The following is a 26210-nucleotide window of genomic DNA, read 5'->3' as shown; positions in this document are numbered from 1 at the left end:
TTATTTTGTCTTATTAGCGCCAAATTATAGTAATAGAAACAAAATAGTTTTTAAATGTTAACACAGTTAAGTAGCATTGGCTATTTTGGGAAAAGTGGCAGATGATTTATGTAATTTTGATTTAAAGGACAAGGCTATGTTTTTATACTTTTGGCGATTTTATATCATTTTATGATATCCTAACAAGTAATTAATAATATTTGTTTCAAAATGCAAGGTCAAATAACAGGGTTGCGACACTGCTGCCACACCAAAGATTTAGAATTCAGTCAGTCGTACCAACATTTCAAGGCGAGAGCATCTTAGTCTTTACACACATTAGAATACAATTTTGTCCATGCTCTTGAACTCTAGAATGCTCTTACCTAAATTTTTGACGTAATTTTTCGCCCGTGGCGCCAATAATTCAAAAGAATAATGAAAAATTGACAACATTTGCACATCTATTGTTTTATTATAATTTATTCTTATGTTAAGACAAATTGTGTAATTGTCGTGACACAGAAAATATTTTTGTTGCATATGAATGTTGCTGGGAGGATTTTTGTGATTTAGAGTAAGCGGAGCTAGACCAGGATTTAGCAAAATTAATTGTTTCCACAAATAATAATCATAGTTAATGTTTTTTCTCGCTAATTATGATGTTTGTACATGTTAGGAAAACCTACCCAATTAAGGTAATTTGTAGCGGTTTAAACGGTATGGAAATTACATGGTTGCACGATTGTACACTCTTAATATAAAATCAACACTTTGAAATTACTTTACCACAAGTACTTGCCTGTTTATTTTGTTAATAAGAGTTGTCAAATGTTGATTGCCTAATGAAGAATAAATTCAATGATTCATTTCACTAATTATTAACACCAGACACTAAATACTTCCTATTTTGAATAAAAATGAATGAATAACTATGTGAGTACCTATTATTACGCATTTACCAGCTTCACGGCCTTGATGCTAACAATTTTATTTTATGTTTTATTACATTTTAATTACAATTTTGATGTTTTCCACGTTTCTGTAGACTACCTGAATTGAAATCTTACGAAATGTCTCTAAAGGCGCAAAGTAGAAGGTTACTAGAAAAAGGTTACAACAGATCTTTAAAATGGGTATTTTAAGTTTGATTATCTTAAAAGATCAGTGAAAAGAATTAATTAAGTGAACTATCACGTCGTTATGTAATGAGATTTGTCAAAATTTTAAATATCACATTTACATTCAAACAAGTATTTTTGAGGAAGATTGAAGATGTATCCGTTCGAAACAGGAAACTAGTTTCTCTTTCAAGTCCGACTTACACAATACGAAAAATCAATCTGACAAAGAAATTAATTAGTGTTGCTACCAGTAATTGGCTTTTTGTATTTTTCGAAACGAAAGTGTATTGCATTGTTGTGACCTTTTGGACCCGAATTTCGGGAAGCTTCACCTCTGACCCCGCTTTTACATAAGAAAACGGTCGATTTGTTGTTGCAAAGTGTCTAGTCACGTAATATTTAGCTCCTAATTTGTTCTTTGTATGAATTTAAATTGAAACTGACGTGTTACATAACTTCGTAGACAATAGTACGTTTTTTGAGCGATTTCAGATTAGGGTGTTAGTGGCTGTTGTGGTTTTCCCTCAAAAAAATTTTCTTGGCTGGAGGTGTGAAAAGGAATGCCGCTTTGCCTCCAACACACTATTGACAAAGCTACCAGAAAATGATGTCACAAATTGCATAAGTTTTGCAAATACAATATGTCGCCTAATGCACTTTACGAAATTACCATTATTTTCGATAAGAATTTCGCAAGGTGCTGAAGAACCGATTGGTGATTTTTATGGACTTGCACATCTTCAAACCGACAATCTGGTCCCATTTGGGTTACGTCTAGGTGCGTTGCGACTCCCTTCTCTTGCTCCAGCCTTGTGACCTGGTGACCTCTCTTACTCTCGAGCACGGCTCGTCTTCGCCGAGTTGTAGATTTGTAGTGGGACGGGTTGTATCGTGAAGTGTGAAGAACGGTTCTTTGTAATGTGGCGGCTTTTGGGATTTGGAGTCGTTTTTGCCGCCGTCGCGGCGCTCAACAACCAGGTATTTTTTATTAAAGAAAAAAACAAATTTTATATTACATTCTTCAATGATTTATTGATGGAGTTTTAGGCTAAGGGCAAACAAGATATTAATATCCAACTATAAAACATTTAACTCTCCAATAACAAAGTTTTTGCTTCTAGCCAAATGAAACATTTTTTTCTTTAACTTTCTGTTGTCATTACTATGCACAAGAGAATAACAAAATGTTAAAATTGCATCAAATATCAATTTTTGCAATTTAGAGTTGCTTGACATGATTTTAATGCAAAAGATGTGTTATTAAAATTTCTTCACTGCAATGAAAATCATTCGACATAAAATTGTATGAATTTTAATTAATCATAAATTAAATAAAATATTGGCTAAATAAACGTAACACGAAAATGAAGCAATTTTTTAGGAAATATTTGCTCACATTAACTGAAATTGGAACTTATTGTTAGCAATTTTTTATCATAAAAAAATTGGGCTCATCGGCTCATCACAGATTGACACAGTAGGTATTATCTAAATAGTTTTTATTTTTTTATGTTTGAAATAGACTATGTTTATAAAAAGCCAATACCAATTCATAAAGAAAAATGTATTTGAAAGAAAATTTTTGGTCCGCTAAATTTTCTGCTATAAATACTCATATTTCCACAGTTTTGACTAATGATTAGCAATTCCCAGTAAGTTGTGATTCAGACTGAAAAAAATAATCTCTCTAGAAACAAAACTAGGATGCAAATGCTTGTAGTAATTTACTATTTTTCCATTCATTTAAATCATCAGTTATAGGAAAAATTTGAGTCAATTATTAAAAACCAATCATTCATTTAATTTCAATTGCTCTTCAAATCTAGAAGTATTTCACAGTGATTACAAGAGCTTTGTTACAGATTGACAAAAATGTGCGTTCATCAGCATTCATATTTCATGCCGAAATTGACATTTAAAAGACAACCGGTAATTATGTGAAGAGTTTTTAGTTTAATTAACATGTGATGTTGGTACAAGTGATTACAGTATATGTCATACTCGTCATTTTATACATCAATTAAAATTTATACAAATTGTAATTACAAAATAATTCTTGTGAGAAATAGACCCAGGATTGCTCAATTTGTGGCGAAGAGACTTTTACAGTTAATGCACCTACATATAGCTTTCGGTCACTCATGCATATAACACTCATCTCTACAAATATTTGATTTTAATAAATAATGTAAATTGTTAAATGGCATTGGGACGTGGGATGAGTAACAAAATACACGAATGTCTGCACGGATGAATGGACCATCTAATTAATAATTCACTGGTAACATTTAAAATAAAAACAATAAAAATATGTCTTGGTGACATTTGACCCAACTGGTTTTAATAAATATGTATATTTCGATAAAAAAGGCTTTTTTATTATGTGCATACAGTTTATAGTAACTACTGGATGGATCGCTATTTAAGTCAATCTGCATATTTTAAATTTATCAAGGTTGTATCTGTCATCTTATTTTTTAAATTCCAAATGTAGTCGTTTTTTATAGGAGGAGTCATTTTAATAAATGAGCGTCATTTTTTCAATATTTATTTTTTCAATAATTAACTGTAGATGACTACTGTACAAATAACTTAAACCAAAAATAATTCTAACGTAATTAATAAAATAATATTATTTTCTACCGGTGGTGATGTGTTTATAAAAGAATTAATATTCAATGCGACAGTGTTTTCTAATTGACTGAAACGTGTTAAAACACCTTAATTATGTTATAAAATGTCTACATTTCCAATTTAGGAGCCTCCAAAACCGATTTATAATTTATCATTCACCCACATCATATCCAAAATAGCCTCACAAGAGAAAGTGATTGGTTATTACGTTACTTTTGATTTTTGCAAAAGTTGGCAGGATCTGATATTCCAGTCAAAGCAGCAATTACCTTAATGGTTTAGCATTATGTATTGTTTAGGGTATTTTATTTTGTCCACTTTCACAACATAAAATGCCATGTGATTTTTTACGTTGGTATACCCAAATTGTTTCGAGGAATAACTAGATCCGGGTGCAAAAGCACAATCATCAATTTTCCAAATAAGCTAATTTGCGAAGGCTGCAGCTGACCTCATCGTGAAAATCTTTTGTTACCATTTTTGTTACCATTACGTCTTTATGTGGATTATAAAACGACCTTGCTGATGTAACATGTTAGAAAAAATCATGTTGAAGATGCAACTTGTTCTAAACTTCTCACAATTGTGTGGAGAATGATGAGATAATAATTGTATGAAGCACGATTGTGGTATTTCCGTAATTTTGGCGACTGTTAATTACCGGTCACGCTTTTGACACAATTGTTACACATTTTTAAACCGAAAGTGTTATCGAGCCGAAATCTAATTAAATCTAGCCACGAATAAGTTATAAAAATTTTAATTTCTCATGTTTTTGCACAAGTGTGACCAACACTACGTGGGTCTTGTAACCTCCAGATTTACTACATCGATTAGTGCCAAAATTAAGGAAACGCCTAGTTGTGCATGTAGCTTAAACAATTCTTTTGTACAATTTAAAATTTGCTCAAGTGTGAAGATCCGAATCAATAAATATAACAATTGCACAATTCGGTTATGTAAATAACAGACCTACACATTCTTACGAATTGACCTATAAGAGATAGAAAGGTAGATAAGCCTCTGATGTTCTTTATCCGAAAGAAAGGCTGTTACACAGAGGTCAAGAACAGCAAAAATGTGCATAGTTGGCCTAGCACTAATATATTTTTTTTGTTCAGGTTCCTAAAACTGGCTTTTCCTGCGAGGGTCGTACTACCGGGTACTACGCCGACGTTGAAAGTGGTTGTCAAGTCTATCACATGTGTGATGGTTTGGGTCGCCAGTTTAGCTACACTTGTCCCAATGCAACTCTCTTCCAACAAAGAATGTTAATCTGTGACCATTGGTACATGGTCAACTGTAGCAAATCCGTCGATGACTATACTGCCAACTTGAGAATCGGACATAAAGAAATGCCCTTCGTCGACGATAACGAAGCGAATCCTTACCATAGGACTCCAAGGCCTGACCTACTGTCACACCCGAGTCAGTCTGAATATGACATTATATACCGGACAGGGAGGGCTCAATTTGGTACTAATCTGAATCTAGTCGGTGCTGAATCAGACCCGAAGAATAGTACTACTAGTACTACAGACGAACCCGCTTATTCCTTACCCAGCCATTGGTCGACGGAGTACCACCATCAAGTGACCACAAGTAAACCACCAAAGCCGGTCAAAAAGGCTAAACCCATCAGTACCGTAAATACAATCACGGATTCTCCAGTTGTTAACTACCAGTCGTACTGTAAAGCTACGACTCCTGTGTTTCCCAAAAGTGTCGATGTGACAGAAGCACCCGATTTGGGGTTATTGCCCCCCGATGTTAGTACCGAAACTCCGGTAAATTTCGAGTCGAAATTCAAAGCTACGACTCCAGTGTTTCCGCAAAGTGTCGATGTGACAGAAGCACCTGATTTGGGGCTGCTACCACCTTTGCCGTACCGAATGAATGGTAGTAATCCCAGTGAGAATTTAGTCGTTAGTACTGAAACTCCGGTAAATTTCGAGTCAAAATTTAAGGCTACAACTCCAGTCTATCCTAAAACTGTTGAACTGACAAGTGAAGAACCCGCCGATGTGGGTGTTTTGCCTCCTAAAGACAGAAATTCTTCTGAAACTGATCAAAATGTTCCCTCCTTAAGTATCGATTTTGAGCCACCAGCCGTCGATTCTAACTTCAAACCGGGTGATCATTCCCAAGAATTACAACCGGAATTACCCTCTAAGTTCTACCAACCTCCGAAATTTGAGCCTGACTATACAGAATTGGCAAAACAATCACAGGAGAACAGTCATGAAAGTCAAAAAGGTGGTTTTAAGGCACTTAGTAGTAGTGAATGGGAAGATTTAAGGAAAAAATTTTTAATTCCTGATTACGAATTTCCGTTGGAGACTGTTTCTAGACCTAGTTATGACAGTGTTTTGAGTTCGTTTCAAGTAGGACCAGTGCCATCTGAGAAAGAGTGAAGTAGTACTGTATGTATATGGGAAAAACTACATTTTTCCTTTAAAGTCTGATACCAAAGTTGGGTAATAGCATGAGATACTCGTATTTAAAATTATGTATGATTGTAAATAATAGCTCCGATGTACTTAATAATAACAGAGTTGGAAAAACCAGTCAATTATAATTACCACAACCATTGTTATAAGTGTTTGTATAAGTGTAAAATACGCACGAATAAAATAGCTTTAAGTAAATCGGGTTATATAATTGTAATGTCGCCATTTTTTTCTAAGGACCCACACTTAATTTATACTTTTGTAACAGGATAATTAAATAAAGAATGTAAAACAGATAGTTTGTAATTTTATTTTGACGCCAAGTTCAAAAAATTAAAAAATCTTTATTTGGACAGTTATTTTACTGTAATTTTTTTGCTATTGAAAGTTGAAAGCTGTTCCAATGTCGAAAACGTAAAATTCATCATGGTCGCAGTTATGTGAATACCCGCATTTCTGCAAATGGTGTATTGTTGGTTGCCTATCCTTCGGCATTGTACATTAAAATTCATTGGCGGTTTTAGTCCTCATTTGCACGAACGGACCATAACAACTCCATTTCTTGCACAAATTCTTCATCTGTGACTCACTTTCGAATCAAATTTACCCGAGTGTGACATACTAGAAAAGCGAAGTGCCGGCTTTGTGCCTCCTCCTTATTTACCAGTTCGATGACGTATACCGGATGAATTATAGCCGAAAGATAAGATTTTCCAATATAAGTGCATTGTTCCAACAGCGAGGACCATGGACAAGCCCCGAGTTTTAATCCTGGGAGGTAAAGACTCTTTAAATTCAAAGTGCAAATATCTAACCTAAAAACTCAAATTCGGACAGGTTGTGGCTTTATCGGGCGCAATTTGGTCGCTTTTCTCGTAAAAAATGATCTCGTAAGTGCAATAAGAGTCGTCGATAAGGTTCCCCCTCAAGTGGCGTGGCTTAACGAAGAATGTCACAAGTACTTCCAAAACCCCATCGTTGATTTCAAAAGTGCTAATCTTATTAATCCCGGTAGTTTTTCCCCAAATTGAATTACTCAGTTTTATGTATTTTTTTTATAGAATCTTGTAAAAGTGCATTTAGTTGCGACTCAACTTGGGATTATGTCGTCAATTGTGCCGGCGAGACAAAATTAGGCCAAACGGATCCAGTCTATGAAGAGGGGATTTTAAAACTGAGCCTCAATTGTGCTAAAGAGGCCGCGAGACAAAATGTGAAACACTACATCGAGTTGTCTTCGGGAAAAATGAACTCTTCTGATAAAGTGCCTCATAAAGAAGATGCCAATGTTGAACCTTGGTCTTTCATAGGAAAGTGGAAATACAAGGTTTAATACACTATTTTTCTACCATTCAACTAAACTCGTTTTTCTCAGGTTGAAAAACAGTTAACTGATATTCCAAATTTGAAATATACGATTTTACGCCTAGCTACGGTTTACGGTGTTGGGGACCGAATGGGGCTGACCCCCAGACTTATTGTTGCTTCCATTTATAAGTATTTAGGCGAAACGATGAAACTACTGTGGAATTCCGATCTCAAAATTAATACAGTGCATGTTTTAGATGTTTGCAGAGCCATTTGGTTTATCTGCACCCGAGATGATACTATAGGACAGGTAATTTCCCCAAAAATCGGGTCAAAAATACCAAAAAAACTATTCCAGGTTTATAATGTTGTGGATGAAGCTGATTCGACTCAAGGCTCGATATGCAACATTCTCTCCGATCTATTTAACATTAAAGTCGATTTTTGTGGCAATATTGTTTCGGCCGTTGTTGACCTTGAAAGCGCCGCTGACGATGCAAATGATAAACATTTAGTGCCTTGGGCTGAAGTCTGTCGACAGGACAATATACAAAACACGCCTTTGACCCCACATATGGACCCGGAATTACTCCTATGCAAGCATTTGAGACTTGATGGATCGAAGTTGAAGAATTTAGGATTTAAGTTGGATGTTCCTCAACCGACTGTTGATAATGTTAAGGAAATTTTCGATGATTATGTTAGGATGAAAGTGTTTCCAGTTTTGCTGGCACCTTAATTTTGTACTTATCGCTTTTTTGCATTCCAATTATGTGATTTTTACGGTTCTAGTTATGAAATAATAAGGGACTGAAATTGTCAATTAAAATTGCTCAAATTGTTACGATTTATAAATTGCATTTTGCTTATAACTTGTTTTGTTTATTGACCCCTAGGAGAAATAAGACACTTTTTTATAGAACAAAATATATTAGATTCTGCAAAAAATAAAAAAATCGTACCAAAATAAATTTGGCATTCAAGTTAATGAAGTAATGACTATATTTAGTTTGAGCTGATTTCTATTAGGTCCCGTCAAGTAGGGACTGTCGTGACTATTATTTGATATACTAGGATTAAGTTCACAAAACGGAATCAAATTATCAATATTCATAACTTTGTCCTCGTTAGTGAAATGGTGGATTTTTTCTTTGACTTCCATCACGTGTTCCACGCCTCCTTGAATGCCGTAAATTAATACAGCAACTTTGACTTTAATTTTCGCTTGTAAAAGTTCGCGACAAGCCAGCGACAATCTAACTGTTGAAATAATCTCTTCGGGAACTTCCAAAGTGCCTTGCCATACAATCAAGTAGCATTTTTTAAACCAAACTCCTTTGGGATACAAATCGACGACCCAATCATTGATTTTATCCGATTCGCAATCGGCGGCTGACATATGTGACGAAAAAACAAAAGTACTCGTGTGGTAACTGGGCAGACTGTTAAAATTTTCGATTAGCAAAACTGCACTGTATGTATCTGAAGTGTACAATCGCGGACTGAAGAGCAATTTCCCCTCTTGTGTTTGGCAGATTTTTTCGATTTGTTCCACTTGACCGGAATGATAGGTCATTCCAATGGCCATTCTGTCAACGAAAAACTCCTTGTGTTGTTTTATCAAAGGCGAGAGGAGCAAATCGGCGAGTTCTCGTGGTGTCATCATCGGAAACCTTATATAAATCATCACGTTTTTCACCAATTCGGACATATAATTTTCTCTTTCGCTCGCGCTTATTTCTGAATTGTACAACTTGATTTTTTGCAAATCCAACCATCGCACCACGCAATTGTAAAGGAACATTTCATTGTAAACAATAACGTCGTTTTCTTGTAAAAGATGAATAAGCATTTCTGCGTCAATGTTACTAAAATCGGGCGTGTTTGCGATTGATTCCAAGTTCCACTTGATGTAATTTCGGCATTTTTCTGCGACTTCGTCGTGACCACAAGGAATTGAGTATTGCAACCATAGAAATAACTGGTTATGGGAGGCGGCGTGTGGGACATGTTTGCACATGTAGTCAACGCAGAGTCGCGATAATCCCTTCACGATATATTTATCAGCTAGAGCTAAGATTGGCATTACGTTAGTATGTGTGATTAGGATTTTTCCAGTATAAAAATATTCTAAGAATAAATGGAACACTTTTTCGCATTCTGGGAGTAATTCCTGAAGCTCGACCTTACTCTCGTGCCATTCACACCATTCAGGCTTCATGAGCATTGCCTGAAATCACAAGAGACAACTCCACTGCTGTTTACAAAAAAAATAAAATATGTACCTGGAAAACGTCACTGAAAGCGCAGAGTATGAGTCGATGAGCATAGTGCTCCCTATTTCCAACTCGTAAAGCCACATCACACATCTGTCTCTCCACATACAAGTTTCGTAAAATGTTTAAAACAGTTTGGGAGTTATCAACCTACAATTGCAAAAACTTACATAAAAACCGACAAATTAGGTGGAAAACAGTCACCACCATAATCTGGCACGAATTTTCATTAATTTGGGGGGAACATTTGCGTCTGTTTTTCAACGAGGGCTCCCCTAAATCACTCTTGCGTTCCATTTGAACAATTTAGTGATTTCCAATAACAAAACTAGAATTATTTGTTCTAAATGAAAATGACAGGGACGAATAGACTCGAAGTGAGGTCATTTCCTCGGAATTCAAAGATTATCACTTTGTTTACGTTAATTTACGAATATCAATAGTTTTAGTTAGGTTAGAATTTGTGACATTTAACCAGCTGAGCTGACTCCGAATGTCACCGACTTGTGCCGATTTATACTAATCAGCGGGAAATTCAAAATTAAATTTTTGTGTTTAATATTTATCTAATCAAATTAATAATCCAAAAGCCACATATTAGTTGAAATTGTATGATTTTAATGTGATATTAAATTTAAAAACTGTGATTAAACCTCGTGCCTTTTTATCGTCACACTTGCAATGTAAAAATGAGGGCCTATTTTGAGAATGAAACTTTGTTTTGTTTTTTAGTTATGCGTCATTTTTTATTAAAATAGCAGCTTATATGAAATTTTTTTCGATAAAAATTGAATAAAATAATAGCTATAATCCTTAGATCATCCTTACATTACAAATAAGTTGATTTCATAATGGTTAATTATTCGCACTAATTAATTTTTCAAAAAATAAATAGTTTAAGTAAAAAAAAACCTTTGGTTTCATACGTTTTACACTAACAACACTGCAACTGCATTTTTTAAAGTGAAGTTGGTCATAATTATTTGATTTCTGTGTAAAAGAAAATTCTTTGTTACAACTTGACTTTATACTGACAAATTTAGGGCCAAAAACTCAAAAAAAGCGTAATGAAAAGTGGCAGAATGGCGATAAAAATGAGAAATGATTCGAGGTACCCCTATGTACATAGGGTGTTAAAAAAACATTGTAAAATATTTCATGAAGTAATAGTATCAAGGACTAAAACAAACAAAAAGTCTTAATAAACATGGGTCCGAAAAGTAATGGTTTTGGAGATATCGAAGATTATTCGTTTTTGAAACATTTATTTGCAATCTGTTCAAACAAAAAAGACAAGCTTATAGAAGCTGTGGAAATTTTTACAATTGTTATAGAACAATTGTAAAAATTTCCACATTCGACATCTCTGAAACTGTTACTTTGCGGACTCATGTTTATTAAGACTTTTTTGTTTATTTTAGTCCATACTTATTTTCTCCTATTTTACAATCTTTTTTTACGACCCTTTATGTACTTAATTATAGTTGCTTCAAAAAACTGCTAAATATTTTCTTTTTTTTTAAATTAAAAATTGGTTTGAAATTTATTGTGATTTATCAGAAACGGTAAAAAGTCAAAGAAATCGATTAAAAAACTTTTGATTTTGAAAAAAAGTCCGGAACTATAGTTGCAGCTTTTTTAAGTATAAAACTCTAATATTTCATTAAAGATGAATAGACAAAAAACTGTTTTTATCTGAGATTGACATGTTGTCTACAGGCTTTTGGGTTTTTCAGAACACTCTACCTCCACATATGTCAAAACATGCATATTCCGACTTGGAGATTTGTTCATACCTAAAACATTTAATTCTAGGTCTAGCAAAAACAATTTTAAGTTTTAAGATTTTCAATACAAAAAATTGATGTAAAGTTAAATTTTTTTGATCTTGAGAGTTTTAGTTTTCTCCTGTTATAGATAATTATTAATGTTATTATCTTTACGTCGGAGTTCATTCGGTTCTTAAAAACATCTTAAAGTCTAATCTGGGTTTAATTTTGAGTTTCTTTAGGGAACCTGTCATTAGTCTTTTACTACTTCTTTGAATAAAATTAATTTACTCATAAAAGCTAAAAGTCGCGAAAATGTCTTTGTTTAAGTTTAGAGTTTTACAGAGAAGGTGAATATTAACTTCTTTTCTTTGAAACTCAGTTCCGTTTCTAAATTTATGATTTTTTACATTGAAATTATTTTCGGATTAATCAAAATGGTAAAAGTTTTTTTACACAAATGTATGAAAATCGACTTTGAATAACACCAGTTGACGATCACATAGAAAATCCATTTTGAATTGTCCTTGAAATATGCTTCCTGCATACAAATGTATTTATTGATGTATAGTTAGGAAATAGAACATTTTCTGCGCTTCAAGACACACGATCAAAGATTTGTGCATTTTTTTCTAATGAATTTAAATAAGATTTCCGATCCGTGTATTACCTATCTATCCCGATTCCCAGAGGCATTTTCCTTCATTAGCATTTTGTAGCGCTTCATGGAATATTTATACAAAGAAATTAAATTATTGTAAAAATTCTTACACTAAACCACTTTGAGGAAAAACCCATTTGCATATCCCACTCTCATGTAATGTATTTTCTAATGCATAACATGTATGTATATGTGGTTGCCAAATAATTTTTTATGAATTTATTTATGTTTCATTTATGAAACACCGAAGCGTGACCAAAAACCTACACTAAATTAATGATAAATATATTTTACACTGTTTGTTATCACCGATATTCACCCACTGTAATATTCAATCAAAGGCATATGCTTTTTCGATGTGTCAATATTTGTCAAAAACTTGTCTTTCTATGTCGATTTTTTTATTATTGCTTTCTGAATAATAGATAATATGGAAAAAGACAGAAAAGAGTTCTTGTGTTTATTAACGAACTTTTAATTAAAAGCAGCAGGTGGAAGGAAATTTTCTTAAAATTTTATTTACATTTCGTTTTAAGTCGGTGTGAAAATCTTTTATAATTAAGGATACCTGAGCTTTGCCGCATTAAGACAGGCGAACGCGCATTTGGTTGTTTAAATTATTGTCTTACAAGCATTTTACGGATTTTGAATTTTTTATGTTTATTTTATTGTTTTTCGCTTATTATTATTGAAACTCAAACATTTTTAGAGCAATTAAGCCAGGAAAATATTATATACTAAGCGACACTAGAAATGTAACAACAGGATGCATGATTGTACGCTTGGATATGCTAAATATGTATACATCAGGGATTTTTTGAGTAGTTAGCTACACGTCTGCTGTGTTCTACGTACAGTTGGAGACAAAATACTTTGGTCGTCAATGTCACATGAGTGACACTAAATGGTAAAGCATGCTTTAGGACTGTTAACCTTATTTTTAGTTACTGTCAAGTTCTATGTACATATTTTTGATAGGAAAATATAATAGCTGTCATTAATTTGAAATTGTCATTTATTTTAACGTTAAAGTTTGAATTACATTAAAGTGTCAGAAAAGTGACGACCAAAGTATTTTGTCTCCAACTGTATACAGGGTGCGCTAGAACTTACGCCCTAGAGAAAAATGCCATACAAGGTAAGATACCAGAAACATGGAAATAATGTTAAAAAAAATATTTATAAAAATATCGAAATTATTTATTTCTGTTGGAAAAATAATTTTCCAATTTTTTTTGCTACAGGCTATTAGAAGAGGAAACAAGGAAGCTGTGTCCTAAATTGTAACTCTGTTCAATGTGATGTGTAGCTTTTATTGGCAAAATTTTTGTAACTTATTTTATAATAATAGTAAAAAACATATACAAGATCATCAGTATCATTAAATAAATATGAAAAAATGTCAAATGTCAAAAAATAAATGTTAAAATTTTCTGAGAGATAGAATTTTTTAAACATTTTTCCTTGTTTCTGGTATCTTATCTTTCTTGAAATTTTTCTCTGGGGCGCGAGTTTTAGCGCACCCTGTATAATTCTAATTTTGTGTCACGAACATTACGAGAACTGTTGAAAAACTTTTCCTGCCTGAAAGAAGGGCATTTACAAAAATTAACAAATATATTATTTTTTAAAGTGTATAGTGATTTCTAGTAGATCTAGGTACTGAAAGTCAGACGAATATGACGTGTGTTTTTATAAAAATGTAGGTACAGAGGGCTGTACGTTTAATTAAAAGAAACTACTTTATTTATTGTTTCTATTAAATATACAGGGTGTTACGTTTTTATTGTTACAAATTTAAACAGGTGATAGGATATTCAATTCTAAGACAAAAGTTTCCTCTAAACATGTATCGAAAAATGCTTGGTTAGGGAGCTACACCCCCTAGAAAGGGCCTATTATGTTTTTCTTAATATTTTAGAAACCATTTAAGATAAAATTACAAAATTTGGTTTAGACGATAACCTTTATACACTTAAACGAACTCGAACATCAAATGTCAAAATTTTTAATCAGGGGCGTACGAAACTGGGGGAGTTTAAGGTAAAAAAATACCCTATTTATTTTGGCTTTAGTTTCTGGGTACTTTCAGCAACAAAATCTTAAGTTCGATAGTTTATCACAGAAAACTCTCTCTCGTGTCGATACGACTTATTGTTTTTGAATAAAATTAATTTAAAATTTATGTTACACACCAATACAACATTCAAATAAATCAGAATTTACAGAATAATAAAAGCAAGAAATTCATATTTTTTAATCAACCTCTACTAATTAACATTACATTACAGTAATAATAATAACATTAATTAAATGAATTTGCCTAAATCTAAAGGAGTTGTTCAAAGTGACCACCATTTTGGTCAATGCATAACTAAAGAAACTAAAGCCAAAATAGACAGGTTATTTTTTACCCTAAACCCCACTAGTTTCGGACGCCTCTGATTAAAAATTTCGACATTTGATGTTTGAATTCGTTTAGGTGTATAAAGGTTATCATCTGTACCAAATTTTGTAATCTTATCTTAAATGGTTTCTAAAATATTAGCAAAAACCTATTAGCCCCTTTTCAGGGGGTGTAGCTCCCTAACCAAGCATTTTTCGATACATGTTTATAGAAAACTTTTGTCTTAGAATTGAATATCCTATCACCTGTTTAAATTTGTAACAATAAAAACGGTACACCCTGTATAAATATTTTCCAAATTTATAAACATTTTGAAAAAATTATTTGTACTATTTTTTTGGTAAAAATTAATTTATGCTGCATTTTTTACATCCCTCAGTTTATTTACATGTTATTCTCTGAGGGCAATTGAGTAATAAATTTTCCAATAAAGTGTAAAAAGCACTTTTCATAATTTTCCTATTGGAACATCCTCAATAGTGTTTGTTAATTAAAAACATATAAAAAGGCTAGTATTCTTTACTTCTAATTAAAAATTTATTTTTTAAACGGTTCAGCTAATTTAAAAGTACCGGAAATAACAGAAGCTCGACTAGAAATTTGCATATAAATTCCTCCCCGTCTCTGCTTAATTTCGTTCTGGTTAATCTTATTCTCACAAAAAGTGAAATTTCGCCCAAGCAGCGTCTTCTAATCTCGATAATAATTAAGTAAAAATGGGGACATGCCTTATTGAACGCGTTGTTATAAATCTATCTGTGCAATGATTTAAATTGGTGTAATAATTGCGTTGCTGTTAGACAATATTTTAGGAGTGTAAAATGGCATTGCAGACGCGGAATGCCGCCCCCAATGCAGTGGGGCGCCGGCGTGCGTCCTCAAACTCCTATAAAAGCTCACACAGGAGACGTCAAACAGTCTCAACGCAACATATCCAAAGTTTCAACAGGTGATCTTCCAAGTGCTACCGGCACACTTACAGTTCGTAAGTCTTTGATTTATTTTTAATAAAAAAAATGAGACGAAAATTGTTTTTCGAAGAAAATCCAAAGTCGATCTTTCATTTCCTTGTGGGGATGAAATAATATTTTCTTGAGACTTTGTTTACTTTGAATTTAGATTTTACGTGAAATTTTTTGAAGTATTGTAAAAGTTTGGTTTGTTTATTTATGTGTTTGAAGTGAAGCGTGATTTTGCTTTTGATGTTTAGTAAATAAATACACATACAAAAGAATAATTAAAAAGCTACATTTTGGTTTAAAAATTCTAAACGAGTCAAGATAACAATCAACACGTATGGAAAGGATGGGTTTAATGGGGTTAACCGAACGTGAGCTGAATTCATCAAAATCTGATTACATTATTTTCTGCAATTAAGTCTGATAAAACACCATAATGTGTTTCACAAAACTGGAAAAACGCCGTATTTTGTTACCAATCCAAGCCCTTGAATGTCGTTTAAAATCTCATTATCGCTTAACAAGCAAATTATCTTTCTGGTTATATTCAAACAGATTATAAGGAATAAGAGGAAATTATAAACCAAGATAAATAATTTCGACAATGGATATTAATACAAAGTTATAATTAATATTTGAAGAACATCATTACTTCAGTTTTAGGAAAAGATTGAATGTAACGCAATCCGTTGTTAATTTAATTTTGGTGTTTCTGTGGAAACTTTTGACCGAATTGGATATATCGAAATTCGCTTGGTTTCCATTATTAGCAAAATATGTTATGTTGTTGTTGTTGCATAAACAATAATATTATTGAGAATTTTTTTATTTAATGAATAATAATGATGGGATCCGATTGCAGATAAATTAAAACTGATTAATATACTCGTACCTACACTATTATAATGATTTTAATCCGGTGTGACATTTGTTGTATTAGAAAATGGATTATGGTGGATAAAGTAAGATGTCCAAAGACCGCCAAACACAACCACAATTTAAGTGCTTGAAATATTTTTTCAACATATTTTTTAATATTCAATTCATTTTTATTTAATTTATTTATTGAAATTGACGGAAAAGCACTTCTAATTTAAAATAGACTATTTATTTAAAAAAAAAAAAAACAATTTTTAAACATTACGAATTTTGTGAAGATATTTCTTTCTTCAAATCAGTAATGAATCATTTAGGGCCGATTTAAAACACAAATGAGAATAAAGCTTTGTTACTACTAACCACTTTTATTAAAAATTGTAAGATTTATTTAACAAACAATGATGTTTCAAATCCACAAAAGTTTGAGAAGAGTTTTAAAATAGTTTATTAATACTATATTATCGAAATTTTATTTGAAAATTACTTACTTCTTTTGAAAATTAGTGAGATCTTGAAAGTCGCAGAATTAAAAAGTAGTTATATTAATAATTACAGTTTTTTTACAGCTAACATAATTACAAAAAATATGGTCAGAATTAAAAAAATTAATTAAATACACAACATATTCATTTCTTTGCTTCAATATTTTTTTAACAATTTTGTTGTTTTTATTTGGATTAAAATTAATATATAGTTTTGAAAACTGTACTAGCAATTAAATTTCTGATTAGGGTGAAATTAAGTTCAACTTTGAATAATACACAAAAATTATTTTTTTTTTTAATATTGTTCTATGTTGACAATTTAACAATAAGGTTACAATTAAGTTGAGAATTCTCAACAGTTGTTACAGAAAACTGAATTAACTGATTCTTTAAAAAATAGAGAATTTGGATTATCATTAAACTCTATTCTTTTGTAAAGACTGGGTGATGACTTCACATTTTTTTAAATGTGTTTTTTTTTTTTAAATAGTACAAATTATGAGTAAGACTATAAATCTTTAAGAAAAAATAGTTGCCAAAATTTAAACAATTGGTTTTTGAAAGTTTGTTAAACCATTATTAATTATGGAAAGTGGAGTAAAATTTACTTCAAAGATAAGCACATAGAACGATAATATAATTGTTTGTTTCTTACACAAATGTTAATCAAAATCTTGAATTCCTTATATTCAATCACGATTAAAATTGGTGCAAAAATTAAAGTGATTCAAACATATACATAATTAATTTATTTAAAAATTAATACATTATAAAAACTATTTTAGAAAAAAACTTTTTTTTAAACTAGACAATTATACATATTTGTTTCATCTTAATAATTTGCACTGTAAATCGTCTTTGTCAAGCTCTCGTCTTGATTAGTTGATGCAGTGTTGCGGTTCTTTCTATATATTTACACATATAAGATTACAAATTTCCGCGCGACTCGTTTTTCTTTGATCCGACGAGCTAATTATGCACATTATCTCTCCTTAAGGGATGTAACTTAGTTTTGATAACAAATTAACTTGTAATTAGTGTCGTGAACGCGTCGAAATGAGATTTAGTAGGGTGTCGTCCTTTGTAACCTCTTCACTGGTTGATTTTTGCAGGAAGTTTGCAGGATTATGAGGTGGTCAACTTTGTGGTGGTTTGCTGCGGTCCTCGCCGTCGCCTTGCTGCAGGAAAACGGGGGCGAAGCCGCCCGTACTTCCCGCAGCAACGATATGTTGGAACGATTGATCAAATTGGACGAAATGTACTCCGCAGTGGCAAGGCCTAGGTAATAAAGGAAGGGTTTCCTTGCATGGCTTTCTGTGTTAAATTGGTCAGAGTTTTCTGCATACAAGTGGGAGTTGAGTTTCTTCTTGCTTTAATCGTACGAAATTAAATTTTTACTTTGGTGAAATTTTACACGAGAGTGATGATTAACTCGGAGTTTTCTTTTGATTTATGTGTTTTGTGCCATTTGCAAAGTAAAGTTTTGATTAGACACGACGTTATTTAGGTCTCTATCGACGTCATAATTTATGTTCAATTAAAATTTTTGCTCGTTACGTAGCGAATTGGAGAGTTTGTATCCGATTTATAAAATGTGTAATTCTTGAAATCGTTTTGTGCTACATTTAAAATTTAATTTATCACAGGAATAAAAGCATTAGCGTCTCATCAAACTGCAACTTTTTAAACTTATTTAATGAAATTAAAGAATTCATGAATCAATTTTTTTCTAAACGGAATTAAACTTCGCCGTTACTGCTCTAACAATTTTTTTACTAACTTTATTTCATCACTAGTAAGCGTCTCATTATTTTAACACAAAATTAATTAAAATGTCAAAAGACTCGTCAAGCATTTAAAAATTTAATCGAAAGTTTTTGTGGAAGTAGGTTTATGTTAGGAGCTGTCCAATCCGATTTAGACTTTTTGTTATTTTTAATTTTTTCCCACTGTTGGTCAGATTTATTAAACTTGACCCAACCCTAATCAATCCCATTTTTTGTAGAATTTCGAGTAGAAATGTGCTTTATTTAAGTGTGTATTTAATTAGTTTTAGCTGTATAGACGACTTTTTGAAATAAAATCGATAATAAAAAATCAGACGCTTATATTTGCACCTCATAAACTACAGCGATCATATGCCTCGTAAACTCCCTTATTTATTCCCTGTAGTAAAATTTTATGAGGTACAAAATTTTGCTTTAATAGATAAATTTATTTCACTGTATTGTTTACTATCTGTAATCAGTCTGATTTACATCGCTCAAATGGTACGTATCACGTGACATACGTGACTTACTTCGAATAGATCATTGGTCCACGTAGAAGTTTGTGATTTGTCTGCACGCTGGGTGTTTTTTCTCATTTGTGGGTGCATGTGGTGTAAGGTACGTGCGAGCTAACGCGTGCTGGTGGTAGGTAGTGTGCGCAGCGGACCGACCCAAGTTGATAGTATGGGTCCCAAGGTACAGCGTGCCATCAATATGTTAAGACTTCAGCATCTCGACCAACTCTACGCCGACCGAGCTCGTCCCAGGTGAGCCACTCGCTCAAACTTACCCTACATTTCTTCTCCGAGTACTAAGATCTTTCAGATTTAAGGCATCAATCAAAATTAAATAAAATACAACTAAACTTTTAGAATAGAAATTTAAAATGTATTTGTTTATATCTTAATTAATTAAAACAAGTAGAAAACAATTTTTATTTTTTTTTATTATTATTATTTTAAAATTTAACTGATATCTTTTCTCTTTAGAAAACTTTTAAAACATTGGTCATCTAAAAGTGTTTCTTTCGTAATCACAGTCATTTATTAATTTGTTTAATTTTACATTTACCTATTTATTTTGAAAATGACTCTTAAACTGTAAAATAGTTTACTTTTCTGTAATGTTTATTCTGTTTTTCAGAAATATTTCTATTTTTCAGGTATTAATCGGTAAAATTCCGATCTGGGACACGCTGTACTTTCTCAAGTGTATACAGACAAAATTTGATAATGATTTTTCCGCTTAATGTGGCCGTTAATAAAACAAGGACTGCTCGTAAACATCGCCGAATGTTGTTTGTTTTGTTATGGATTTGGTTTACGAGCCACTTATCTATGAATATGGCAAAAGTCTGTTGTTTTCTAAATAATTGTTTTGCTTTTGTTCTTCGTTAAAGACAAAATAGGAATTTTATGTTGATTAAATTTCTAATTATTTCTTGTTATTATTAATTAATTATATTTTGATTTTTAAATTTTATTATAATTTCACGTATATAATGTTATACTTACTTATTTTTAGATTTTTTTGACTAATTACGACTTTCTTATTAATTNTCTTATTAATTACCAAATATCCAAAAAAAAAATGCAATTCAATATTTTTTTTATTTACTGTTACAAATAAATTAAGTATATTCATTTTACTAGAATTAAATATCGAACTAAAATCGTTCAGAACTGTCTAACAATACAGGATGAGTTATATGTACATATGTAATAAAGACTCATTGTCAGATACCACTATGCGTACTGTTTGAAATTTTTCAAAGATAAATATAGATATCTGTGATAGTTCTGACAGTTTTTTTATAAGTTATAAATAAATTTATAAATTCATAAATCTATACCTTTGAGGGTACAGATTCAGCTACAGCATTTTTATGGCATTTTTCCTAATAAAAGTCATGTCAGTTTTTTGATCGTTTCAGTACATTTTGAATTCAAGGAAAAAAAGTGAAATTGATGACACTGTCAAATTTAATGTATGGCGTATCAACAACTACTTTGATTTAAATTTAATGATCTAAATTTTTTTAAACATATAAAAGCCAATTTGTTTGTGAGAATGTATTTTGGGTTGCGACTTAAAATCGCTTATGGTCTTTATTATAAATGACTCACCACGCTGTTTTACCAAAAACTGTTTAATGATATTTTTAACTTGTTGGTTAAAACTAGTATTTAAAGTATTTGTATTTAAACTAGTTAAAAATAAACAAAAAAGTTTTATATCCCGGCGCATCCGCCATTTATATTATTGTAAAACTTGTTTTTTTAAGGCCAACTCTATTTCTGAGAAAAAATATTTAGTTAACTGTATGATGATGAACTGTATGATATTTAGTTTAGCTGTATGAGATTTTTTAGGTTTATTACTTGATTACGAAGCACTATTTAGAAGGACAAGAAAAATGTTTATCATTAATTTTTATCATTAACCTGATTTCGTGGAAGATGGACAAAGGGGAATAAAAACCATTAAATTTGTCACGACGTTTCGATCTTCTTCGCGACGAATTTAATGGTTCTTATTCCTTTTTGTCCTGTATACCATCTTCCACGAAATCAGGTTAACATATTTCAAGGACAAGAAATACAAAATGGTATATTTTTATCATTTAATAAAATTTAATGAATAAAATAAACCATATAAAATCAGTTCAATTTGCACTAGGCAAAGGTTTTGTAGTTTATTTACATAATACTGACTTTGATGACTGAACGAAATGTCTAATTTCGAAAATTATCAAAAAATCAAAACTTTAAATGCTTTTATTAATATTTTATTTTATACATTTTATAACAAATAAATTGCATTTTGATAATTTTTTCTTTTTAGTTAAAAAGTATTTTTATTTATAATTAAATTATTTAAGACGAGCAATATTTAGTCTGCAATTTGCTTCATTTATTTTTCAATGTAATTAATCTATCGGGCGACAGATGACACTAGTTGTCTTAAGTAGACTTAATTTAAGCTTGGCTGGATTAGTAGATCTTGTGTGATCGTTTCCGGTAAGTACTTGGAATGAAATAACATGAAATCTTAATAAAGCCGTATTTTCCTACCGATTAAGCTTAAAAATTCAGCAATACTGGAAAAATGAGCCGTAAAAGATTATTTTTAGGGATTGCAATATAAAACCGAAACAAGCTTCAGGGCAACAAACACAAACTTTATTATTTCTCCGATTACAATTGGGAAATTTGACCTACATTGTATTAAATTTTAATAACGATAAAGTCGCGATATTTTGTTTTGTGCGATTTTTATGGCTTTTAATTACGTACCTATAGACTGGAAGAAAATTTTATTACTGGTAGTGTGTTTATCTATTCCGGGTTCTATTTTGATTCATTTCGATTCTATTATTTTAGGAAATATTCGTTTAATGCCAGCGTTTTTCAGTCTCTTGAGTGAAACTCTTCGGGATTTAATAATCCGTGGGTAAAATTGAAAAAGCACCATTTGACCTATTGTTTCGTAGATTTCAGTTTCGCGTGTCAAAACTTCCTGAAAGAAAATAACGTCGTGGGCGATTTCTCATCCATGTATGCAGAAAATAAATATTTAACAGTTTATCGCAAGCATAAGCGGAAATTAATAGCCGGCTTTTTTCTCGTCTGGTGTATTGTGTTGAAAAGCCAATAAATTGTAAAGCAAGCTTGATATTTCGGGTTGAGTGCATTTAATACGTTTTCTAAGGGGTAAGAAGCAACAGGTAATGATCTGTTTGATTTCAGGTTCGGTAAGCGCATGGACGACTCCAATCCTCCACCGATGGAATACGAAGGTCAGGTAAGAGGATTGGCTTGGTTGGTTTTTGTTGAACTTTGACACGATTAAGCAAACGATGATAGGAGCATTGTTTCAGAGCAAATGTTTACTTTAGGGCAAAAAAATTTGAAATGGTCTTTATTTTTACACTCGGAAATAGATTTCGTTTCATTGTAAATTTATTATTCGATGAGTGGGTGTTTGAGGGTTTTTTTGATAGATCTTATTGTAAAAATGTAATATTATTGACTTAAAAAGAACGGAAAGTTTTGCAAACTTTGCAAAATGTATATTTTAGGTGAAACAGATCAAAGCTAAAGGAAAAGTTTTTTAAACCAATATTCAAACTTTGTAAAATATGGAAGAAGTTTTTCTTTTAAAGGTAATTCGATTGTTTTTTACTTTAGTTGTAATTTATTAATAGACACAATTATCATTTATTTATTTCCCTTGAAGTGTTAACTCTTATTAATTACATAGAAAAAATCTAATAAATTTATCAATTTGACGTAATCTTTGAAACTAATTTATTACATATGAAACATCTTCTGAAACCTCCCATGTATCAAGTAAAAAGACAAAGAATCTTGAAAGTAAATAATTAATTATTTGTAATAAAATACTTGAAGAATCTAGGTTAAGTGTATAATAATTAACACTTCTATTGCTCCTAGGAATGTTAAAATAGGCAAATAAATACCAATATTTGAAATTTGAAGCTGTCTGAAAAGCTACAAGGCAAATATTTATGCTCTAATACAAAACTCGCTTCATCCTATTTGTACTTTACATTTCACCCCACGTCTTTCAATAACCGAATTCGGGCTCTTTTCCTAAGTTTATTCGGGAAGAAAATCGTTTTACAAACACAAAACAAAATTTTGACTTTGCTCCAACTACAAGTTACAAAAATTTCATTTCCGAGGGTGCAATACATTAAAAGCCCGATTTACACTGCCGCACATGAATAAGTCATGATGAGGTATTAATATTAGCCTGAAGTTTCCAACACCCAACTTGTTGTGGCTTAAACTTCAATCCAAGTCCTCCAATCGGGTTTTTCTCACGCACTTGTTGTATGACTTTCCCTTTTTCGTTAAGTAGAGTAAAAACAATAACCTTGAAAGTAACAGCGGTTTTATATCGCGGAAAGAAAAGAATTGGTTCGCATCCTAAAGCTAACTCTCGCTAGTCAGCTGAGAATAGAAAGTATTGGCCTACCGCAATATTTTATGGTAATTATTGTTTCTTGGATTATTTACGCACAGCGTATTAAAACCGACATTTCATATTCAAATCAGTTTGTGTGTATTTTCACCGGGTGGTTATTATTTCAAAAAAGAATAAACATTTCACATGTTTAGTTAAATTCATTCATGTTTTGGGATAAATGTAGAAGAAACACACGGCTTTACAATGACAACCATCAAACACAGAAGTACACACATGTTATTCCACCTCTTTATTTGGGCTTATAAAGACGTCAGTTACATTTATTACAAACTTGTAATTGATTTAAATGGCAGTAATTTAAAGACGTCAGTACCAGCAATCAGGGCTTTCCCAGTTATTTTATTTTTAATTCTAATAATAATCATTAATGTTATTGGTTAATTGGATTTAGTTGCACCTATTCACTTAAAAAACACTTACATGTTTTATTTCATATACTTGTTTTTTTATTGATGATGTCGCATAATTAATAAATAAACCTGTTTTTGTAATTTTGTAGTACAACATTTTTGTAGTGTTTACAAACCTGAAAACATGACAAATCTTTCAAAGTGGATTTTTTATATTTACTAAACGAAGGAAACTGATTTAAGGGAAATTCTATACTTGACAAAAAGTTGGTAGAGATTTCTTCAACTTGTGGTTCTTTAAGTCAGGCAATTTTTTTTTAATTCTACTTCATAAGGAAATTGTAACATTTAATTCTATTAATCGATTTAAAATAATGTTTGAAATAAACTAAAATTAATATTACAAGCTTGTTTTTTCTAACACGCATCTCGTTTAATAGGAGTCTAATTTAACTAGAAAAAAAATCGTAATAATATGAAAGTTAATATTTGCATCAGCATCTGGAACAGTGCTGGTATTTAAATTTCAAGTTGTCTTTCGCGCTAATAAATAGTGTCCATTTAACACTTTTTTTAATTATTTTCGCTTAGGTTAATAACAGTCGACGAATTTATTTGTGTTCTTTTGTACCATCCGTCGAGTCTTTTAATAAACAAAGCGAATGCGTCGTGCATAAAACGGTCGTTAATTATTGCGGAGAGCTTTTGGTGTTTTAACAAGAATGTTCTGTTACAGTATCAGAGTGAGGACGTCGGCGACTGGTTGCCCGTTCGAAGATGAGGAATTCTCTATCGTAGATTTCGCCCCTTTTCCAGCCCCCAGCCCCGTAGACAATCACACTGACTTCTTATCATCAAAGCTCATGCAGTTAACCTGTTACTTATTGTTGCTAATAATTATATAGTCCAAATAAAGCATGTTCGTGACCCATTCTACACTGTGTTTTTATTTTCTTAATCCTTGATCTGTGACAAGGTTTAGAAAAATTACAGGTGAAATTTGCGTTGGGAAATATAAACAAGACTTTGCACGGTTTCGAGTTGTGTAAATACGAGGCTATTTCAGAGCCAAATAACCAAAGTTTTGGGAATTACTCGCAGCGATTTAATGGTTTTAATGCAAGTTTTGACGTTTTTAAAACCGAAGGGACGCCTACCTTGAATTAAATAATAAAACAATCTTTGGAACAATCAGACCTCGAGCTAATTATAGTGGAAGAGTCCGCTCTAGGCCTCACTTATAATTTATTAATCTCGTTGTTAGTCATACGTAACACTGACACACCCATATAAAAAAAAAACTAATTTTCCGTGACAAAAATTTTATCAAGTATACAAAAATGGCTTTTCGTGGTTGTGTCTACATCCAATTTTCGTCGGAAATATATCAATAGGGTGATTTCCCGTGAAGCGCTTCCTAAAATGAAGAATTATAATATTTATAGTTGAAATAAGGGGCGCTTTTGATTGCACCATAATAGCTTTTTCGGGCTAATTACGGATGAAAAGTTCAAAGAGTAGTGTTTTTTGCCTCTCTTGCTATTCCGCAAAGGAAATTAACTGTGTTTTTCATAGATTGCATCTCTCAAAAAGTGGCAGGGTGTGCAGGACTTTATCTTTGTTTCATTGCAAGAATTTTAAACGGTTTGAGGGCCATAAATTATTTAATAGGAGTTGGGCGAGTTTTAACTTCGGTAAAAGCACTTTAACTCGAATTATAATGCGAAAGTAATTTATGGAAATTAGGGAAATTATAAGTTGCAACAATAGGGAATAAACAAGATATCCTATTTTCCTCTTAATTTAAAAACAGGGTGATATTATTAAGTGTTTTAATGTCAGAAGATATTTGTCGTGATAAAATACCAGTTGGTTACAATATCTCTCTAACAAGTATCCAATTATTATTAACTCCAAATAAGATGAAGACAAGTTTAAAAGGATTGTTAAACTTGTTCAAGGATTAGCATCACCACAACTTTATCGAACACAGGGTAACAAGATAAGTCTCATCGCAACAATTAAAAAAAACTTGGAATAATCCACCCTCGCATGAGTGGGGTAGTTCGATCCAAACTACGGATGGCATAATCATACAATCCTCCTTACAATTTTGCCACCAGAGACAAACTCTTGTCCTACTT

General features: G+C 31.8%; 4 protein-coding genes across 7 annotated transcripts; 3 read left to right on the top strand and 1 right to left on the bottom strand.

Annotated features, from left to right (window-relative positions):
• Window positions 1-1758: 1758 nt before the first annotated feature.
• LOC123007234 (mediator of DNA damage checkpoint protein 1) lies at window positions 1759-6483 on the top strand. Its single transcript, XM_044402413.1, has 2 exons — window positions 1759-2081; window positions 4859-6483. Exons 1-2 carry the CDS (start codon window positions 2022-2024, stop codon window positions 6149-6151), a joined length of 1353 nt encoding a protein of 450 aa, XP_044258348.1. The 5' UTR covers window positions 1759-2021; the 3' UTR covers window positions 6152-6483.
• Window positions 6484-6673: 190 nt separating this feature from the next.
• LOC123007053 (bifunctional UDP-glucose 4-epimerase and UDP-xylose 4-epimerase 1) lies at window positions 6674-8367 on the top strand. Its single transcript, XM_044402077.1, has 5 exons — window positions 6674-6965; window positions 7025-7198; window positions 7249-7514; window positions 7563-7805; window positions 7854-8367. The coding sequence occupies exons 1-5, from the start codon at window positions 6935-6937 to the stop codon at window positions 8232-8234; spliced, it is 1095 nt and encodes a 364-aa protein (XP_044258012.1). The 5' UTR covers window positions 6674-6934; the 3' UTR covers window positions 8235-8367.
• Window positions 8368-8389: 22 nt separating this feature from the next.
• Window positions 8390-10248, bottom strand: LOC123007051 (BTB/POZ domain-containing protein 17). 2 transcript variants are annotated; one of them, XM_044402075.1, is made up of 3 exons: window positions 9976-10248; window positions 9781-9921; window positions 8390-9725 (listed from the first exon to the last, which is right to left on the bottom strand). In XM_044402075.1, exons 1-3 carry the CDS (start codon window positions 10066-10068, stop codon window positions 8475-8477), a joined length of 1485 nt encoding a protein of 494 aa, XP_044258010.1. In that variant the 5' UTR covers window positions 10069-10248; the 3' UTR covers window positions 8390-8474. The 2 variants fall into 2 exon arrangements, with proteins under 2 accessions (XP_044258010.1, XP_044258011.1); XM_044402076.1 differs by having other exon boundaries at window positions 9979-10248.
• Window positions 10249-15517: 5269 nt separating this feature from the next.
• LOC123007781 lies at window positions 15518-24991 on the top strand. 3 transcript variants are annotated; one of them, XM_044403223.1, is made up of 5 exons: window positions 15518-15593; window positions 18044-18213; window positions 19354-19467; window positions 22450-22499; window positions 24803-24991. In XM_044403223.1, exons 2-5 carry the CDS (start codon window positions 18059-18061, stop codon window positions 24811-24813), a joined length of 330 nt encoding a protein of 109 aa, XP_044259158.1. In that variant the 5' UTR covers window positions 15518-15593; window positions 18044-18058; the 3' UTR covers window positions 24814-24991. The 3 variants fall into 3 exon arrangements, with proteins under 3 accessions (XP_044259158.1, XP_044259155.1, XP_044259156.1); XM_044403220.1 differs by having other exon boundaries at window positions 22450-22504; XM_044403221.1 differs by having other exon boundaries at window positions 15550-15593; window positions 18048-18213; window positions 22450-22504.
• The last annotated feature ends 1219 nt before the right edge of the window (window positions 24992-26210 follow it).

The sequence above is a fragment of the Tribolium madens genome, unplaced genomic scaffold, assembly GCF_015345945.1.
Source record: "Tribolium madens isolate multiple individuals breed KSU strain unplaced genomic scaffold, Tmad_KSU_1.1 Scaffold_3;HRSCAF=73;Tcas5.2_LG2, whole genome shotgun sequence".
In the NCBI taxonomy this organism is placed as follows: domain Eukaryota; kingdom Metazoa; phylum Arthropoda; class Insecta; order Coleoptera; family Tenebrionidae; genus Tribolium; species Tribolium madens.
Note: the sequence above shows the minus strand (reverse complement) of the source record. Positions and strands in the feature narration are given on the sequence as shown.

What these genes read in the sequence shown, in the direction of transcription:
- LOC123007781 (XM_044403220.1), top strand. Translation starts at nt 18,059, where the DNA reads ATGAGGTGGTCAACTTTGTGGTGGTTTGCTGCGGTCCTCGCCGTCGCC. An exon ending in TCCGCAGTGGCAAGGCCTAG is followed by an intron (nt 18,214 to 19,353) that starts GTAATAAAGGAA and finishes GGTGGTAGGTAG; the next exon opens with TGTGCGCAGCGGACCGACCC. An exon ending in GCCGACCGAGCTCGTCCCAG is followed by an intron (nt 19,468 to 22,449) that starts GTGAGCCACTCG and finishes GTTTGATTTCAG; the next exon opens with GTTCGGTAAGCGCATGGACG.
- LOC123007234 (XM_044402413.1), top strand. Translation starts at nt 2,022, where the DNA reads ATGTGGCGGCTTTTGGGATTTGGAGTCGTTTTTGCCGCCGTCGCGGCG. An exon ending in TCGCGGCGCTCAACAACCAG is followed by an intron (nt 2,082 to 4,858) that starts GTATTTTTTATT and finishes TTTTTTGTTCAG; the next exon opens with GTTCCTAAAACTGGCTTTTC.
- LOC123007053 (XM_044402077.1), top strand. Translation starts at nt 6,935, where the DNA reads ATGGACAAGCCCCGAGTTTTAATCCTGGGAG. An exon ending in CCGAGTTTTAATCCTGGGAG is followed by an intron (nt 6,966 to 7,024) that starts GTAAAGACTCTT and finishes AAATTCGGACAG; the next exon opens with GTTGTGGCTTTATCGGGCGC. An exon ending in GAGATGATACTATAGGACAG is followed by an intron (nt 7,806 to 7,853) that starts GTAATTTCCCCA and finishes AAACTATTCCAG; the next exon opens with GTTTATAATGTTGTGGATGA.
- LOC123007051 (XM_044402075.1), bottom strand. Translation starts at nt 10,068, where the DNA reads ATGGAACGCAAGAGTGATTTAGGGGAGCCCTCGTTGAAAAACAGACGC. An exon ending in ATTCGTGCCAGATTATGGTG is followed by an intron (nt 9,922 to 9,975) that starts GTGACTGTTTTC and finishes TTGCAATTGTAG; the next exon opens with GTTGATAACTCCCAAACTGT. An exon ending in CTTTCAGTGACGTTTTCCAG is followed by an intron (nt 9,726 to 9,780) that starts GTACATATTTTA and finishes TTGTGATTTCAG; the next exon opens with GCAATGCTCATGAAGCCTGA.